Source organism: Palaemon carinicauda, chromosome 29 (genome assembly GCF_036898095.1).
Source record: "Palaemon carinicauda isolate YSFRI2023 chromosome 29, ASM3689809v2, whole genome shotgun sequence".
NCBI classification, from domain to species: domain Eukaryota; kingdom Metazoa; phylum Arthropoda; class Malacostraca; order Decapoda; family Palaemonidae; genus Palaemon; species Palaemon carinicauda.
The window spans coordinates 93,513,236-93,533,522 of NC_090753.1; the positions used below are offsets into that span (position 1 = coordinate 93,513,236).

The 20,287-nt window shown below is 40.8% G+C and overlaps 1 protein-coding gene across 5 annotated transcripts in view; it reads left to right on the forward strand.

Annotated features, from left to right (window-relative positions):
* The window catches only part of Ge-1 (Enhancer of mRNA-decapping protein 4 homolog Ge-1), a 131,268-nt gene that overhangs the window by 92,179 nt on the left and 18,802 nt on the right, over window positions 1-20,287 (forward strand). For 4 of the 5 annotated variants that reach the window (XM_068352946.1, XM_068352948.1, XM_068352949.1 and 1 more), the window contains 4 exons: window positions 4,623-4,754; window positions 17,636-17,809; window positions 18,416-18,540; window positions 19,159-19,274. In XM_068352946.1, coding sequence (XP_068209047.1) covers window positions 4,623-4,754; window positions 17,636-17,809; window positions 18,416-18,540; window positions 19,159-19,274 — 547 coding nt within the window. The remainder of the gene's footprint in view (window positions 1-4,622; window positions 4,755-17,635; window positions 17,810-18,415; window positions 18,541-19,158; window positions 19,275-20,287) is intronic. The other variant, XM_068352950.1, reaches the window with a different exon arrangement.

Consider the following 20,287-nt stretch of genomic DNA (forward strand, 5'->3'; position numbering starts at 1 on the left):
TTTTATATAAAAAGAAGTTAAATTTTTGTACATTGTGAATTCTAATGATATTCTTAACTTACATATTACAGTATCTTGCTTATAGATGCCAGTTGTTCCAACACTAGATACAAACCTTACACTCTTTATATAGGAGCATTATTTCAGTGATAGCTGAAACCAGCCGTTAAAGTTTTTTTGTGGTGTAGTACCCTCCGCTAGTCGGTAGAGTAAAGATATAGTCTTTCTCTCCTGTCCAATCTTTTAACCAGTTTATGATATACTGTAAAGCAACTGGCCTAAGGTTTAAAACACCCTTAGTTCCGACACTAGTATAGCAAAAGCGGCAACAGGAGTTGATCGCCTTTCTCATCCGTGGGAGAGACTGCCTTCGCCTGGGTGGTTTCCCCCTTGTGGGATTCCTCTGGTAGGAAATGGATTTGTCCATGCCCCACCCTTGCTCTCCGGAGCAAAGCCCTTCAGATCTTGGCGATGAAGGAGTTAGGTGACTGTTTGCAGTTCCTACTCATTGCCACTGTACCCATAGGGTACCAAACGAGTCTAATTTGCATCTTTCCTTTAGGATCTTTGTCGCAGATGGTGATGACTAGCAACCGCTGCCTCTCCCATTGACGAGTCTCGTAGTCTTTTAACTCATCTGGGTTATTGTTGACATTGTGCATTTGGGCACAACAAAGCTCTTAAAACTTTGTGAGGCCAGGTCCTTTGGGACCTGTACCCTGTGGTTTCAATCTTTTACAAAGGAAAAATGTCTGTTGTTCAAGTCTAGCAATGTCTTTTTTGTTCCCTTCCTAGGGGATGATATAAGGCTACTCACCAAACCCCTTTTTAGGGGTAGGATGAGCATTAGTACTCCTCAGTCCTTGTTTTGCAAAGAAGTCATGTGCAGTGTTGCACATCCTCCCACTGAGCTCTAGCAAGGTGGGTGGGTGAGCTCTTCTGCCCGACGAAGGTCTGCAACCAAATCAGGTTGCTCATCATAGTACTCATAGCGAGATTGCAAGAACCTTCTCGACAGCATGCAAATGTGCGGTACTGGTAACGCACAGAACTTTAGTTTACTGTTACCTTAAGTTGTGCTACTTTGTTAGCGCACAGAGCTTCAGCTAGTGTCTGAACAAATTATATATTTGGAGTAATATGTATTTTTCCTAACTTTACAAACCTGAAGCTCTTTACACAACGTGATCCCACCTACACCTTCCCCCAGAAGTCCTGTCGCAATAGCAAAGTGACCTTTTTCTTTTACTAGTGGTTATGAGAGCAGGATGGTTGGTCTACCCCGCTATCCCACTCTGCTATCTGGTGTAGGGTAGTTACACCTTGCAAAAACTTTTTAACAGCTGGTTTCAGGTATTGTTGAAGTAATACTCCTATGTAAAGAACTTCAGGTTTGTGTAGTTACGTAAAATATAAATTCTTCAAAATTTGTCATTTGTCTGTGTTGCATGAAAAGCTTTATATATTTTTGCCAAAAATCATTTGTGTATTAGTAGGGCATGCAGAGATATCAATCATCTAGTTACCTCATGTTTTATTGCGTTGAACTTTTTCCATTTTATTTAAGAAATGATAGGAGAAAATAGATATGAACTTTGTCTTTTTCTCACATGCAAGTAAAATGCATAAGAAAACTTGAAAAATAATGTAGAACTATTGGCTAACTGTCTTAGAAAGTATATTGTTTTTTTTTTTTATAGGAGTTTACAGAATATCTAGGTTAATTTTTTTCATAGGTTAACTTGTAATAAGTTTCTTATTAAAGCTCCAGTCTTTGAACCAAATAGCTCAAAATGAAGTATGACTTTTATTTTTGTTACGTTATCTTTGATAGAAAGCAAGTATTAAAATCATCTGATATCTAGATAGCTATTTGCAATGATGTGATACAGTTTGATTGATTGATTGTGGATGATAAAGACATCTTTTGGGTTTTTATTTCTGAGATGTGATCCCTGTTGACATTGCATGTGCTTCTTTAGATTGATTTGACTTGCATTTTATGAATTTGTAAGGCCTTTTCCACTTGGGGGTGTCGGATATCGAGGCATTATGCTTTTATATTGTTTTATTGAGAAATAAAAGCCAAGTCTTGATGAATAGAAAACTTGAGTCAATGAGGAGTTTCCTGTCGTATACTTTTGCACAGTATTGTGAGATAGAAAATCTCTCTCTCTCTCTCTCTCTCTCTCTCTCTCTCTCTCTCTCTCTCTCTCTCTCTCTCTCTCTCTCTCTCTCTCTCTCTTTTTTTTTTTTTTTTTTTACAAGTAATTAAGAGTTTTACCTATTCTTACAAAAATAAATTTTTTTCAAGGTTTTGTAAATATGATTCCATAATCATGCAGTACTTCATATCAGTGCATCTTGTACCTCTTTTAGAATAAAATAGAAATGGGGCACTAAGATAGTTTTGTTATTTGTATTTTTTAACCAGACTAGCACCGTTTGTAACATTCTTTTAACTTTCTTTTACACAAAGGCTTAGTCCATAAGATGTTATTCATTCATATTCCTGTATTATTATTATTATTATTATTATTATTATTATTATTATTATTATTACTTGCTAGGCTACAACTCTAATAGTGTACCCGGGTGTACCCTCAAGGTGTTATGAGGACAGAGGAGAATATGTAATAAATAGGCCAGACTATTCAGTGTGTGTGTAGGCAAAGGGAAAATGAACCGTAACCAGAGAGAAGGATCCAGTGTAGTACTGTCTGGCCAGTCAAAAAACCTCATAACTCTTTAGCAGTAGTATCTCAACAGGTGGCTGGTGCCCAGGCCAACTTACTAAGAAAAGATTAGCAAAATTTTAATACTAAAATTGGTTATTTCTAGATTTGTCTGATGTTCATATTTCTCTTTGGTTACCCCTAAAATTTTGAAATTTCCCCATTCCCTTTCTTTCCAACTGGTTCGTGCCTCAAGTAAATTAATGAGACATCTAGCGGTAAATGGCAACTATGGAAGCTATGGTGCGCCAGTCTCTCTTTCTTCAGTATTGTTGTTAAAACTATTAGTTAACCAATTTTATGATTAAAATTACTTTCATTTCTATGAACCTCCCTGATTTTCCTATTGCTGGCTCCCACAATAATTAATGATGGATGTCAGTGAAGTACTTTTTGTTATTATGGACCAGAATTAAACACTTCTACTTTATATTTCACTTTAGCCATTATCTACAAAATGTACAAATAATCGCATACATTCACAAATTATCCTAAAATGTTAATTTAAACACTAATTGGTCTATTTCAGCAATATTTTCATGCCATTGAATACTAACTTTATTATAATGAAAAATCACATTTTACACTGCAAAATCTACAGAAGAAACCTGATATTCACCTAAAGCAACTAAACTAAAATTAATATCACTGATTCTCAATTCAATAAACTTGACACTAAATGTCTTGATTAAGTACATAAATCTCTCAGAAATTTAATCAAACATAACTAACGTAATATTGTGGTTGGTAAGCACGTAGCTCCCATTTCATAACCTGTTTTATGAGCTATTCTGTCGATTTTCATTCTGGTTTTCTTGACATCATCTCACATGTCATTTAATTGTTCCCTTAACCCTTCCACAACTTCCAAGGTAAGTCAGATGATCTAATTCATTGATACAAACACTTGAAGAGTATTTGTGAGTTGTACTTCGTTCCAATTCAAACTATGGCACATTTGACGTTGGCTATTAAAGAAGCCAGTGTCTCCATAATGATGTTTTTTTATAAAAATCTATATATTTTTGTGGGATCTGAAATTCTCTGAAATGGTTTTAAAGTTTCCCATTTCACACTAATATTTTGGATGGGATTTGGTCTAGAAATTGAAGCTAACTTCTGCATTATCCCAGTTCACGCTTGAAATACTGTCGCATTTGATGGCTATTAGTTTATCATATTTATATTTGTCATTGTTAAATTAAAACATATACAGTATGATACATAGGTTACTTTATTAAGAAACATCAACTTGATATGAAAGTTTTAAAAATCAACAGTATAACTTTGCACCCAATCTACATGGAAAGGAATTCAAACAGACTATTTTGTAAGACATAAGAGGAAACTTATGTCTAACCCCATAAATAGATGAATAGATGAGCTTGTAGGTAGATCATGCAGTGTGATACAAACCTTGAAATATGTTTGGTAACAACTCTTACAGGATTTTCAGTATTAATTGGCCTATGAAAAAGCTTTAAGAAGCTCTTCAGAAGATAAATTCTTGTAAGTAAAAGAAAAGTATTTGTACCAACTGTAAGTGTGAGGTCAGAATTTTAGCTCTAATGAAGATGAAGTACTGTAGTAAGTAGTACAGTAATTTATTCTTACATCAGTTTGTTTTATTTCATATAGTAATAGGATGATTAGCGTCTCATACATTAGGTTCCCAGTTCAGTGTTTCTGCAAGTTGGATTATTTTCATCAGTTATTCATTTATTTTATTCTATATAAATGTACCTGTAAGTTGAATTAGTTTCGTTGGGGACTAATATGTTTTACCCGAGTTTAATGTTCATACAAATTGAATTATTTTCATGATCACCTCCTCTTTTCTATGGCATTTGTTAGTCTGACACCTTTGTCCCTCTCCTGTTCTTTTAGCAGTGGTCTTCAGTCAAAGAGAGCCAGGAACTACATGCCTTCTGCCAAGGGGGAAACGATCATGAGGAGTGTCTCGGAATCCAGAGTTCTGCACATGGATCAGGCTCTGTTGAATGGGCCTGTCACTCCTGGGTATTATAACTTTTTAAAGTTTTCCTAATATATTGTTTATAAGGTCAGAGTACAGTAGTATATTTAAAGCAGATTTTGGATTAAACAATATGTAGTAGGGTTATAACAATACATTTTGTCAAATGTGGTTTGTTCGTAAATGTATTTTAAGAAGGGGCAGGTTGGCTTGGCTACGACACAGCCCCCTCATGAGAAATGTGGTGAAAGGAAACGCAAACCAACGTCCTTTAAGGATCACGACTAACAACCAGTGGCCTGGAATTTTAGATATTAAAATATTGCATTTCTGACTAGAAGAATGTCTACAGTTCATGTTTAAAATTGCTAAAAAGTTTTTTTTTTATATATATTTATGCGAGCATTAGATTATATAATATTGTTTTATTACAGTATTTCATCATGAACTTTTTTTTTTTTACAAAATCTTAGACTTATGAAGATCTTTAACTTACAAAGTTAAAATGTTCCAAGAAGTTGAATTTTATTAAATTTTGTCCTAGGGTAGACCTAACCTGACTACAATGCTTACAATTTCCAGCTACCAAAGTCAACAATCAGTCCTGTTTCATATTGCAAATGTTTTCTTACTCTGTTAAATTATATATTGATTTTTTGGGCTCAAGCCATGTCGTCCTGATGCAAGGTTCCTGTAAATAGTGTCCTAAGGGATATTTGACTACAGTGATTTTCCCAGAGAATTTACCTTTAGGTCTCCAGAATTCTAACTCCTGGCGCAAATATCCTAAAAATTTCTCTAAAGGATATCGCATAAATCAGGGGACGTATATCTTAATACGACACACAGCAATCTTCACCCCGAATAGCGTTTTCGCTTCGAGGGGGAAAGTGGCAAAAATAGAAGGGGAACCGTTATCAAGGTACCATTCCTCCCGTATTACTACAGAGTATCTAGATGGCGCTGTATGTCAAGCTAGCTATTCCTATAGTTGTCGCGGTCTCGCACGGTGATTTTCCCCGTTGCTCTTTTGTTACGCTCTGGTTTTTTGGATTTATCATGCAATCTCCAGTCTCTTCTGCCTCTGGAAAGTTGAGTATATGATCTTTACAGTGTATAAATTTTAGCTTCTGCCTCACAGTGAAATTAGATTAATTTTAAGTGTTGGAGCTTCGCCTTCACCGGAAGCGCCATGGGCGCTGTCGTTCGTAACACGTGTTATTTAGTTAGTCTGAACGACTTTCCCGGTTTTAATAGCATGAATATTTACGAAGCTATTCAGTTATAACATTCTAGGAGGTTATATATTATGTCGATTGTATTCTTAGAGTTTCGGCGATTTAGGTAACCGAACCTCACCCGCGCTAGGCATCCTAGCCTACGCGCTTTAGTTTACCTTCATGCATGATATAGAACGACATTCCTAGTTGTAATAGCATTTAAATATGAAGCTATTTAGGCAATTTATACTTGTAAGATATATGGATTGCATATGTTTAATCTTCCTCATCGATCGTATACGAAAGAGTTTCGGCGATTAAGGTAACCAAATCTCGCCTGACACTAGGCTACTAGCCTAGGTGCTTTAGTATACTTTCATACATGTTCCCTGTTTACCCTCGTGTATCGTTGTATCAATTCAGGCGGAGATATATATCCTAGAATTATTATATAAATCGATACTCCTCTCCAGTGGAGATTTAAGGGTAATCCCTCCTTCCCTTTGAGTGCAGCCATAGGCTATAACCCTATCTTGGTCTTGCCATTGAGTAGACACTCCGGCTTGACTAGGCTAGTGTTTTCTGTCTCTTTCTCTTGCCGGCAGATAGCCGACTTTAGTTTTTTGACAGAACCTCGAAGTATCCAGTCTTTTGCCGGTGGCTGACCAGTAGGGTGAGTAGTCACTCCCCTGCCGGCTTCAGCCGTCGGCATAGGAGGCTAGACCTCCCTAGGCCGCACTTGAAGTGGTTGTATGATGCCGCCACCTTCTCCCCTGTGGTCTAGAAGACTAGTCCTGTGCTGGCAGACCCTAGGCTGAAGAATATACATTCTTCTACCGCCTAGGATGGCGCCGGCACTGAAACGATGTTTCTCCCATGTTGAGAGGGGGCGGCAAGCCTGCCGCCTCCCCCTTAACTCTAATTTCTGCAGACCCTAGGTTGAAGAACATTCTTCTGCCGCCTAGGACAGCGCCGATATTGAAACAGAGTTTCTTCGTTGTGTGGTAGGGCCGGCAACCCTGCCGCCTCCTTCCACACTTCATACAGGACCTTTTTCCCTATCCCCTCTGTCCTTTAGCGACGGTCTAGCCATCGCAACCCTTTGGCCGTCGTCCTACAATCTCACCGCTTGCCGGCAGGTTGTGGGCCGGCCGGGGCTCCTACATAGCAGCTGTTTAGTCGCTCAGCCTTCCCTTATGGACGCAAGGCTCCGGGAAAAGCTGTGCTGGCTGTAGAGTGTTCTTCAGTCCTCTCTTAGACTGCCATCCACAAATCAGCGGCCGGCAGTGACCGGCAACGGTTTGTGTGTTTGGATGGAATCCTGAATGATACATTCTCCCCTTCCATTTGAACCCTCCTACTGGAGGAAGGCAGTAAGATTAAGTACTTACACCCTTATTGATTGTTAACAAACATTTGATAAGTTACCCTTCACTCCATACTTTCTCTCTCTCTGTCAGCTAGTGCCGCCAGGTACTAACCCAGCCGGTGGATCCGGTGCCGCCGGCCACTGCCCCAGACGGCGTGGATCGTGTCGCCAGGTGCTAGCCTAGTAGGCAACATGCCGGCTAAACTACAGTATATGATTATACAGTAGCCAGTATATTTGCAGTATAGATCATACTGCAGACAGAAAACTATAGTACAGTATATATTATACAGTAGTTATTTTCCAACATACCCTGTGTATCCTTGCACAGTCTATTGTTGAGACCAGTTTAATATTGAAGGAAAAGATTTCTTTCAACAGACTGATAGATGATCAGTTACAATTTACCCACATTATTAAATCCTTGGGAAAAGTCAGTGTTAAGTTACACTTATCTATCCCTAGAGGTTAGAATCCTTCCCTTGGGTTTCCTGAATAGGAAAACTCTAGGTTTTAATTTGGGGGGAGGTCTCAGCAATTGGCTGGACAGGAAACACAAGTATGTGTCTTTCCTAATTCCTTTCTAGCTTGTCTATCCTAAGCTATAATGCAACTGTTCTTCCTTTACTTAAACCAGATGGCTCAGTCAGTCACTGTCCAAAGGAAAAGGCAACCCTTTTGGTTGATGTTTTTGACAGTAAACAGAGTAATGAAAAACTTGAACTTCCTCATTCCTGTTTTCCTGAGGCTAAACTAAGAGCATGTGATGCCCTTCTTACAATCTCCAATGCTGTACAGAAATCCCTTGATTATGGTCAGGAAGTTCGTATGATTGGCCTTGATTTTAGTGCTGCCTTTGACCGTGTTAATCATGAGGCCCTTGTTTTCAAACTCAAACAGTTGGGAGTGGGTGGGTCATTTCTTAGCATTACTATTGATTTTTTAAGTAATAGATCTCAAAGAGTTCTTGTTGATGGGCACCATAGTGAGTATAGGAATGTGATGTCCGGTGTTCCACAGGGTAGTGTTCTTGGCCCATTACTTTTCATACTATATACACATGACATGTGGTTTGGCCTAGAAAACAAGCTTGTTGCATATGCAGATGATGCTACTCTCTTTGTATCAATTCCATCCCCTGAATGTAGATCTGTGGTTGGTGAATCCCTTAATAGAGATTTAGCTAAAATTAGTGCATGGTGCAAATTATGGGGTATGAAGTTGAATCCTAACAAAACTCAAAGTATGATTGTAAGTAGGTCAAGGACGGTGGCTCCTCAACATCCGGATCTCAGTATTGATAATGTTTCTTTAAATTTGTATGACTTTCAAAGTTTAGGTGTGATTCTCGACAGAAAATTTACTTTTGAGAATCATATAAGGTCTGTGTCTTCTTCAATTGCACAAAAAATTGGCTTATTGAGAAAGTCTTAAGATTTTCGGTGATCAAGCTATTCTGAAGAAGTGTTTTAATTCTTTTATTCTACCTTGTTTTGAGTATTGTTCTCCTGTCTGGTCTTCAGCTGCTGATTCTCATCATGATTTGTTGGACAGAAACTTACGGTCTATTAAATTTCTTATTCCTGATCTAGATATTAATCTCTGGCACCGTCGTTCAATTAGTTCATTATGCATGTTGCATAAGATTTTTCATAACTCTGACCATCCTTTACATTCAGATCTCCCTGGACAATTCTATCCTGTTCGTAATACTAGGCAGGCAGTTAATTCTAATAGCCAGGCCTTCTCCATCATGAGGCTCAATACTACGCAGTACTCTAGAAGTTTTATTCCAGCTGTTACCAAGTTGTGGAATGATCTCCCTAATTGGGTAGTTGAATCAGTAGAACTTCAAAAGTTCAAAGTTAGAGCAAATGCTTTTTTGTTGACCAGGCGGACATGAGTCTTTTTATAGTTTATATATGACATATTTGTTTTTGACGTTAATAGTTTATGTATGACATATCTGTTTTGACATTGTTAGTTTTTTTAGAATGATTTATTGTTAATTTGTTCTCTTCATTTATTTATTTCCTTATTTCCTTTCCTCACTGGGCTATTTTTCCCTATTGGAGCCCCTGGGCTTATAGCATCTTGCTTTTCCAACTAGGGTTGTAGCTTGGATAGTAGTAATAATAATAATGAAATATTAATGATAATATTTTATATAGTTTATCAGGTGAGATAAACTACCGCATACTTCTTTAATTTTCCTCTCTTTACAGGAGGAGTATCCAAAGTGCCTTTAAGTCTTCTGCAACGTGAGGAGCAAGGACTTCTGTGGCCATAAAGAGTGCAGGGCTCATGCTCCCTGCGCCATTTCCAAGGGACCTCTCAGGTACTGGGACCCCCAGGACTGCAAGATTTGCAAGGCCTTGGTTACCGAGGCTTTTGTTTGATGACCCCAAGACAGCGGAGTCAAGGGATGCAGTATGAGGGAAGCTGCGCAGAGGGGTTCGGGGCTTTCAAAAGAACGCCACGGGACCTTACCTTCCTAGTGAACGGATGCGCTCATTGCTGTTCCCAAAAGCGGGTGTGGAACCTGTCATACCCCAGCCACGACCTGAGATCCCTTGTGTCCAGATTGCCATAGATACGGACTTCTCCGACGCAATGAAGGACATCCACCTAGACGAGAGGATGTCGGAGGTGTCTAAGGACTCCGAGAAGGACCTTCTAGCGGAAGGTCTCCAGGAGGAGTCCACCTTGGCTCCTGAAGAAGAAGAGGATGATGTCGAATCGGAGTCCCTTTCGTCAGTTCTGGCCCCAGAGCCGTTACCCTCTACGTCTTCTGCCCCTCCATCAGATGACATGAGACAGGCCAGTCTCTTGGCAATGATGGAAAGTCTTCGCAAACAAAACGAAGAAAGGGAAGCTAAATGGGAAAGAAAAATGGCCCATCTCACCGCGTCCTGTGGGTCTCACAAGAGACTCCATGTTCAAGATCTTCCACCTTGCTCTGATGTTAATCCCTGGAGGTATGCAGAATACATGGCTATTACCAGCAGCAAGATCTTCATATCAGAGAAGTTAGGGACTGTCCTTATTGAGGAAGTCGATTTCTGGACCAGCTTTCAGTCCTACCCAGACTGCTTCGTCCGTCTGAAGACGGAACCAACATCCAAGGAGGAGACAGAACCGAAGGAGGTCATAGTACTTGACCACGAGAAAGCTCAGGCTCTTTTATCAAGTAGCCTGAAGCAGAAGGGCTTCACTAACTCGAAAGTGTCAGCCTGAAGCAAGAATCATCCCACCTTTCTTGCTCCATCTTCTTTAGCCTTTCCCTTTACATCAAAGGGTTTTAAGGCAGTCATGAAGGCAATAGAGGCAGACCTTTATCTTTAGCTCTGCCCACGCAAGATAAGGACTGGAAGGAACTCCACCTTACCTTCTCAGTTGGGAATTTGGAGGCAGATATTGCTGGAAGTCAGTTCAGCGAAAATCTCCTTAAGCTGTCTGACTTTCTCTTGCGTAGGGAGCAAGAGACAAACGAAAGACTTGCCGCATCTCTATCTCTACAGATTTGTTTAGAGGCGACGGCAAGCAATAGTAGAACCCCGGATATGAACATGGTCATGGCCAAAATGCATTTGGCTACTGTTGTTAAGGACCTGTATGGCTTTGTCAAAGCCAGACGAGCATGTAGGGAGTTCGTGTTTGCTTCTGCTTCAGTAAAGCACGAACCCAGGAAGCTGATAGCTTCCAATATCTGGGGAAAGGACCTCTTTCCGAGTGAAGTGGTCAAGGAAGTCGTAGACAAGGCCGCCACAGAGAATAGAAACCTTCTCCTGAAGTGGGGCATGTTGGCGAAGAGGAAGTCTTCCCCAGATGAGGGTCCCCAGCCTAAGAGGAAGACTAAAAGACCCAGATTGTGCCTCAGCAGCTGGTTGCCCAGTCATCAGCGTTCAACCCTGCGTTCGAGAGACAGACCACTACCTTTCGTCCCAAGGGTAGAGGGTCTAAACGGGGCTCCTCTAGATACCCCCCAAGAGGTAAAGGGGTTAAGGGAGGACGCGATCAAAGAGGTAAATCCTCCGGAAACCAGAAGCAATGAGTTGCTTCAGGTAGGAGGAAGCCTCCAACATTTTCAGGATCGTTGGACCTTCGATCCTTGGGCCCACAGCGTAATCAAGAACGGACTCGGATGGAGGTGGAGGGAGGTTCCACCACCACTTCCTCAATTCTTTTAACACTCCACCCCTGTACTGGAAGAATACACCCTAGAACTTTTGAGCAAAGTCCATCAAATTCCAAGGAAGGCTGTTTTGTGTTCCCAAGAAGGACTCGCACAAACTCGGTCATTCTGGACTTGTCGCCACTCAACAAGTTCATAGAAAACAACAAGTTCAGGATGTTAACCCTTCAACACATAAGGACCCTGTTACCAAAAGGGGCGTACACAGTCTCGATAGACCTGGCAGATGCCTACTGGCATATTCCAATCAACCGCCCCCTCTCCTCATACCTAGGAATCAGGGTGCAGAAGAAGAAGTACGTCTTCAGAGCCATGCCCTTTGGACTAAACATAGCCCCAAGGATTTTTACAAAGCTTGCAGATGCAGTCGTTCAACAACTACGCCTAGAAGGTGTCCAGGTAGTAGCCTACCTGGATGACTGGCTGGTGTGGGCAGCATCCAGGACGGAGTGTATGCAAGCATCCAAGAAAGTGGTCCAATTCCTGGAACACCTGGGATTCAAGATCAACGTCAAGAAGTCTCGATTATCTCCTGCTCGAGAGTTTCAATGGCTTGGAATACATTGGAACTTAAAGTAATGCTGTCTCTCCATTCCCCCAGGGAAGAGGAGAGATATAGCAGGATCTGTCAAGAGACTACTGAAATCCGACAGGATCTCAAGACGCCAACAGGAAAGAGTACTGGGCTCTCTCCAGTTTGCATCAGTGACAGACCCAGTGCTAAGAGCACAGCTAAAAGATGCGTCAGGAGTCTGGAGAAGATACGCATCAAACGCTCGAAGAGATCTAAGAAGACCGATACCGACCCGACTACGATTACTTCCCAAGCCATGGTCGAAGGCTGAGAACCTAAAGAGGACTATACCCTTGCAACCACCTCTACCTTTAGTCATTATCCATACGGATGCCTCGAAGGAAGGATTGGGAGGTCACTCCCATCAATGGAAAGTCCAAGGAACTTGGTCTTCTCTATTTAAGACCTTCCACATCAACATTTTGGAGGCCATGGCAGTCTTTCTGACGCTGAAGAAACTGGCCCCTCGCAAATCAGCCCATGTAAGACTGATCCTGGACAGCGAGGTGATAATGAGATGTCTGAATCGTCAAGGCTCGAGATTGCCCCAAATCAACCAAGTGATTTTGTCCATCTACCGCCTGGCCGAAAAGAAGAGATGGCATTTATCAGCAGTTCACCTTCAAGGGTTCTGTAATGTGACGGCGGACGCTCTATCCAGGCTCACGCCGATAGAGTCAGAATGGTCCCTAGACGCAGGCTCATTCTCCTTCATCTTACGTCAAGTACAAAAACTGCAGATAGACCTCTTCGCGACAAGCGACAGCAAGAAGCTACCTTGTTATGTGGCCCCATACGAGGACCCTCTAGCGGAAGCGACGGACGCTATGTCCCTCAATTGGAACAGATGGAACCGGATCTACCTGTTCCCTCCAACCAATCTCTTAATGAAGGTCCTCAACAAGCTGAGATCCTTTCAGGGAACTGCAGCTCTAGTGGCTCACAAGTGGCCAAAGCGCAACTGGTTCCCTCTAGTATTGGAACTGAAGCTGAGGCTGGTCCCTCTGCCGGACCCAGCATTGTCTCAACGGGTACAGAAGTCGACCGTCTTCGCTTCATCACAGAGAGCCCAAAGCCTTCATCTCATGATTTTCTCACCTTATCAGTAAAGAAAAGATTTGGGATCTCGAAAGGCAGTATTGACTTCTTAGAAAAAATATAAGTCTAAGTCAACCAGAAGACAATATGAATTATCTTGGAAAAAGTGGGTTGCTTTCGTCAAAGCAAAAGGACCAAAAGAAATCTCAATGGACTTCTGTTTGTCCTTCTTTATTCACCGTCATAAACAAGGTCTGGCAGCCAATACGATAACCACGTGTAAATCAGCTTTGACTAGACCTCTGCTATATGCCTTCCAAGTAGACTTGTCAAACGAAATCTTTAACAAGATCCCTAAGGCTTGTGCTAGACTTAGGCCTGCAGCCCCTCCGAAGCCTATTTCATGGTCCTTGGACAAGGTCCTACACTTTGCTTCAACAGTGAACAATGAGGATTGCTCTCTGAAAGACTTGACTCAAAAAGTAATTTTCTTGTTTGCTATAGCCTCGGGGGCCAGAGTTAGTGAAATAGTGGCCCTATCCAGAGATGAGGGCCATATTCAGTTCACAGAAGTGGGAGAACTGAATCTTTTTCCGGATCCAGCATTTCTCGCTAAGAACGAGCTACCCACCAAAAGGTGGGGTCCCTGGAGAATCTGCCCTGTGAAGGAAGATGTCTCACTGTGTCCAGTGGAGTGTCTAAAGGTCTATCTTCGAAGAACTTCAGACTTCAGGGGAGGACAGCTCTTGAAAGGAGAAACTTCAGGATCAAACCTATCCCTAAAACAACTAAGGGCAAAAATCACCTATTTTATTCGCAGAGCGGATCCTGACAGTACACCCGCAGGTCATGATCCAAGGAAAATCGCGTCATCACTGAACTTTTTTCAGTATATGGACTTTGAGCGTCTTCGCTCATACACAGGATGGAAGTCATCCAGAGTGTTCTACAAGCATTATGTAAAGCAGGTGCATGAACTCAAGCGATACGTGTTGGCGGCAGGTAGTGTACTAAAACCTGTCGTCTAGTGCTGTGATGAACAGTGAATTGATTGGGACTATCAATGAAACGGGTGAAGGTGTTGATACCTCTCAGTGCAATACTTTGAAATGAGTGTCACCAAGGTGACATTAAGGACTGTTCTATTTAGTTGAGGTGAAGAAACATATAGATAACACTTTTGCCATGTGTATTCACACAGTGTGAATAGACATTCAATATCACAGAAATGCATATTAGAAAGTTCAGCAAATTTTCAGATTTACAGTGGCATTAATAACCTTTCCCTATCAGGTGAAAACAAATATTTTCTGTGCTTTGATTGTTGGATATGTCTTATTGCATTTATTAACATTTATGTTATACATGTTACTATATGTTGGTCATTTATTACCAATAAAATTATCATTGTGTATTTGCGTCTTATTTCGCCCTACAATTGATTTTCAATAGAAATATATCAGAGTTTTATTACCCTTTAATAAACTGCATATATTTACTTATGAACAATATGTATAGCTAATACATTTGTTTTTATATTGATACAAACATTTTCTGGCATGCTTGTTCCAATTCGTTATACATACAGCGAGACCTGTATGTTGTTGATGCTATGTTTGTTCAAATGTTATATGCAAACCTTGAGACTCCTTTCTTACGTCTAGTATGACTCTTCCCTGCGGGGGGCAGGAAGCACTAACATGGTTTATGTTTAGCAGTTATGACGTATAACGGTAACGTCGTATGTCTCAATGGTCTGGATGACGAAGGGAAAAAACTGTTCCAAGGTTAAGGCACTTAAATAATCCACAGATACAGTACTTTCTAGTAATTCTCTGGTAAGCTTCCATCAGGACGACATTGGTTGCAAAAAATCTATTTTTGGGTGAGATAGCCATGTCGTCCTGATGGACCCGCCCTCCTTTTCTACAAGAAAAGGCCTTGGCAGGATCCCTCCCGAAATTACTATATTTGTAGCACCATGCTCAACGCTACAAGGAATAGCTCGCTAGCTTGACATACACCGCCATCTAGATATTCTTTAGTAATACGGGAGGAAGGGTACCTTGATAACGGCTCCCCCTCTATTTTTGCCACTTTCCCTCTCGAAGCGAAAACGCTATTCGGGGTGAAGATTTCTATGTGTCGTATCAAGATATACGTCCCCTGATTTATGCGATATCCTTAAGAGAAATTTTAAGGATATTTGCACCAGGAGTAAGAATTCTGGAGACCTAAAGGTAAATTCTCTGGGAATATCACTGTAGTTAAATATCCCTTAGGAAGCTACTTATAGGAACCTTCCATCAGGACGACATGGCTAGCTCACCCAAAAATAGATTTTTCGCTTTGCTCAAAATCCGTTTATTACAGCATTTCTTGATCTTATTACAGTATACAAACTTTTGATAAAATATCTGAGATTATGATTTCAGTTGTTGTTTATTTGTCTAGATTGCCCGGGCTTTGTGCCCGGTGGGGGCTCTCTGACCATCGGTCTTAGCCCCAAGAGAAGAAGACCCAACCGGTGTGGCTGGATCTTGCAAGCTACTCAGCGCTAAGAGTTAGCCTTGATAAGGACATTGCTCAGCACATGTCAAGCCTTAATTATTAATCAGGTTCAGCTTTAATTATGGACTCAACATGAGCACCAGTTTGCTCACACTCATCATGACCGGTAGCAGCAGGGAGTAGTCCAGGGAAAGTCCAGCCACCCCTAACAGCAGGGGGTCGACAAAAGAATCAGGCACCATAGAGGAGCCGGAAGGAAACCAGTTGTGGATTTAATCACTTTGCCCACTGACACCTGCATGAGTAGGAGAGAAAAGATGAATAGTAGCAAGACTCAGTAAGTCGAAAGGACTGAATGAGGAGTGGAACTTCTTTAGTGGAAGAGGTTTGAAAGGACTGGGGGCTAAGCCCCAGCAATTGACATGGCCAGAGACCAGTCTTGAGGGCAATACCTCCATGGAGGCATTAACCCTGACTCTGCAAAAGAGCCCTCAGTTCTCCACCAGGGAAGAGAGTGGTCAAAAGTTCTTTCTTATATGGTAGGGGCCGAAGCCCCAGTTTGCAACTGAACCTAAAAGGTTAGTCACCAGGACAGGAACCCCCAGGGGGTCCTTCCTAATTTCTGTTCAGGACAGAGTGGATGATCCAACATAGTTGTGATCATAGTCAAGTTTGATATTTCTTATAACAGCCCGTTTGTATATTTTTAGGCGTTAGACAAGCCATTACTATGTATGACTTCAGTTAGGTTCAAGAATGAGTACTGTACACGAGGTACAGCAGTGCAACCCCGGAGGGTAGGTAGTGAACATTTTCAGTAAGGAGAGAAAGGTGTGACAGTAGTAAGACCCAGTGAGTGGAAGGGACTGGGTGAGGAGCAGAGAGACTTTTAGTCTGAGAGTTAGGTTGGGATACTAAAGTCCCTTGATAGCTTAAGCAGAAGTGTGAGGAGGGAGGAGAACCCACCAAGTGATAGATTATGGGTTTGAGAGAGGGAAGAACGACTTGAGTTAGAGGTGGGAGAAGCTTGTTTACCTAATTAGGTGAACCAATGGGTTAGTAAGAGCGTTGGGCTAGTGTAGGTTAAGGATACTCTTTCAATAGGATGGGATGGGAATGAATTTCACGCAGCCTGTAGTGTTCTGTGTGGTTATAAAGTGGGTAAATGGTGTAGGGTAGGATGGGGGAGGATTGACAAGAGACATTTTATGTGGGCTGTTGCCTGTTTACCAGGGTGGTGGATAGGAACGAGGAAACCTAACAGTGCTTGTATGTTTTCCAGGATGTGCCTGGCAACAGAGACTGGAGTGAGCTGAGGGCCAGGGATGAGGGTGTTCCTTAAGGGAAAAGTTTCCGTATAGTGGAGTAGGTAGTGGTCTAGTTGGAGGTTTACTGGGAGGTTACAGTATGAACAATGCCTGTCAGCCAGATTGAGTGTCTCCCAGGAACAGTGGTAACCAAACCTGAGCCTGTGTAAAATTATTGTTAGTTGTCCGGGGGTGTCTTTAGGGAGGGAATGGGGGCTAAAATTGGTTACATTAATGTACCATGTGGCAGACCTAGACGAGTCTAATTGTGCCTGTCTGACTTCACTAAGAAGTTGGTTACGGCAGTAGTTGTGCATTGATTGCTGCATCTGAGGCACTGAGGGGTTGAGGGTGACGCTAATTGTGTCCACAGCCAGGGCTGTCCGCTGCTTCGTTCCCCTGAATTCCACAATGACTGGGAATCCAGTTCAGTGTTACTCCTTGCCTGTAGTTCTGGGAATGGGCAAAGGCTAGGTGCATTATGCTTGAGATGATGAGGGTGTTCTCTTTGACTATTGGGCTTTGGATGGCAGATAGTGCACCCATTGAGTCGGTGTGGATTGTAATATGTCCTTAAGCGGTGTCAGAGTGTTCTAATGCTTTTTGGATGGTTACTAATTCAGTTGGATTTGTATTTGTATCTGTGAGTGTTTGTAAAAGTAGGACCTTCTAATTGCAATGTACCATGACCAAGATCATTTTCTTTAACAGTGTGAGCGCTGCTGATATCACAGAGCTACGCAACTTGATGATGACCTGCATCAACATAAGTCGAGAACAGAATAAAGAGGCCTTATCGCAGACTAAGGAAGCCCTGTCGCAGACATTGAATCTCGCAACGAAGCTGGACCGGGCCATACAGCAAGTTAACCAGCTTGCCAAACAGTAAGTGTTCTTCCGTGTAGGTGGCTTTAGATGTATTTTGGTGTCCTTTAAAATTATCCTTGTACTGCTGTGCCTGCTAATTTATTATTATTATTACAAGCTTAGTTGGAAAAGCAGGATGCTATAAGCCCAAGAGCTCCGACAGGGAAAAAATAGCCCAGTGAGGAAAAGAATTAAGGAAATAGTTAAACTGCAAGAGAAGTATTGAACAATTAAAGTTTTTTTTTTTAAGAACAGTATTAACGTTAAAACAGATCTTTCATATATAAACTACAAAGATATTTATGTCAGCTTGGTCAACATAAACACATTTGCTGCAGGCTTGAACTTTACTTTTAACAACTGCTTTACTGGGCCTGTTGTATAGAACCCTATTCTCCACAGTATCTACAAAACCAGTTTATCGTATACATTGTTGAGTATTTTGCATAACACACTGAATAACTGGTGGTTGTCAAATCCTCATTAGTGAAACCCTTAGAGAGCAAGAAAGTCTTCAGTTTCTTAAGCTAATTCTTTCTCCTTTATCTATTCTCGAATTTGAATTGTTTAATAACTGATTGAATATATATAACCATGATGCTCATTTTCTGATCATTCTTACAGGGTTGAAGAAATAAGAAGTGCACAGTCCCACGTGCACATGGAGTTGCCCCATGTTGTGGCTTCGTCAGTTAGGCCTGTTGTGGAATCGACCTTGAGGGGAGAGATGAGAAATACAGTTTTACCAGGTAAGACTCTCAATACAGATTTCTGCTCCCTATTTCTTATAGATAAATCCTATTTTTCCTGTGTAGTTATAGAAAATGTAGGTTTGTAAAACTTTAGAATCGTTGGAAAGGGGACTTAAAAAGGGATTTGTAAGGGATAGGTCTGCAGATCATTGCCTTTTCTTTATTCGCCCCTTTTTTTCTCTTATTTTCACTGAAAATGAAGTCATAAAATGATCAAGAAATTCTTTTTACAGATCTTTTATTAGATTATGGTATCTCGTATTTCCAAGATTAAGCTCTTTAACCAAGGTTTTGTGCGTCAGTTTTGAATAGTTTTTTAAACCTTGCTAGAAATTTTAATCTAGTTCAATGCTTTGTAGGTCTTTGTTAGGTACGGATTTTGAATATGCACATGTCCCATACAGTATTTATTTTCAAACAAACATGAACTTTGAAAACAACTATTTTGTTAATAGATGAAATTTATTTTATTGGGGAGAGCTATTATGAATTCATTAAGTATATTAATATGGAATGTCTTTTGTAAATTGTTATATCATCAATATACAAATAAAGACAATAATGTGATAACTTGGACTAATAAAAGTTCATCATCATCATGCTCTGTCCTTCCAGGTCTCATGAAGAGTATGGAGCCTGTAAAAGCTCAGGTCTCTCAAGAGATACATGGACTGACTAGAAATGCAGAGGGACAAGTGATAGATGCTGTTAGCAAGCTAATTCATTCAAGGGTAAGTTGGAATAAACTTGGTTATGTTATAAATTCTTAATCTTTTATGCAATAAAGCTGTTATGTAATTACTGAATACCAAAATTATTTTTTTTTGTAAAAAATGTTTGCGTTAAAGTAATAGTCTAGGATACAACAGCCTTTTAAGTGAGTATTATTGTACTTTGATTGAATGTTTATTATACTCCACACTTTTCTGTGGGTTGGTTAGCCTGATGGAAAAAGTTATTGTAGTTGGAAAAAATGTTTACTGGTAACTTCTGTCTTATTTTGAATGCGAAATGCAACCAATTGTTTTATATTGCCCTTTATATTTGATTCAGTATCATTATTATTATTACTACTGTAATAGCTAAGCTGCAACCCTACATCAAAAACCAAAATGCTATCTATTCCTTCGCAGATACAAACTTCTGGGTCATTTGATGAGGTTACTTCTGGTTTGGATTTCAATGGCCAGACAATCAAAAAGAAATCAGTAGATTATGTCATGTTATATTGCTAGGAAACTACTTTCCATGACGCGTTCCGCTTTTATCAAGCGTTTACCCACAACACTTCCTGCCGTGGAGGTAGTCAGACGCGGCTGCCTTCACTCTTGCGATCAGACTACCACATCACCTGCTTTTCGCTCTTTTAGTGCTTGTGCTTGTCTCTTTGATATTCCTTGTCTCTTGCTTGTCTCTGCCCTATTCTTTACAGATTTCTTCTGTCCTCATACACCTGACAACACTGGTATTACCAAACTACTGCACTGTAATTGTTCAGTGGCTACTTTCCTCTTGGTAAGGGTAGAAGAGAGACTATAGCTATGGTAAGCAGCTCTTCTTGGAGAAGGACATTCCAAAATCAAACCATTATTCTCTGGTCTTGGTTAGTGCCATAGCCTCTGTACCATGGTCTTTCACTGTCTTGGGTTAGAGTTCTCTTGCTTGAGGGTACACTCGAGCACATTTTATCTAATTTTGCTTCCTCTTGTTTTGTTAGTTTATAGTTTATAGTTTTTATAGTTTA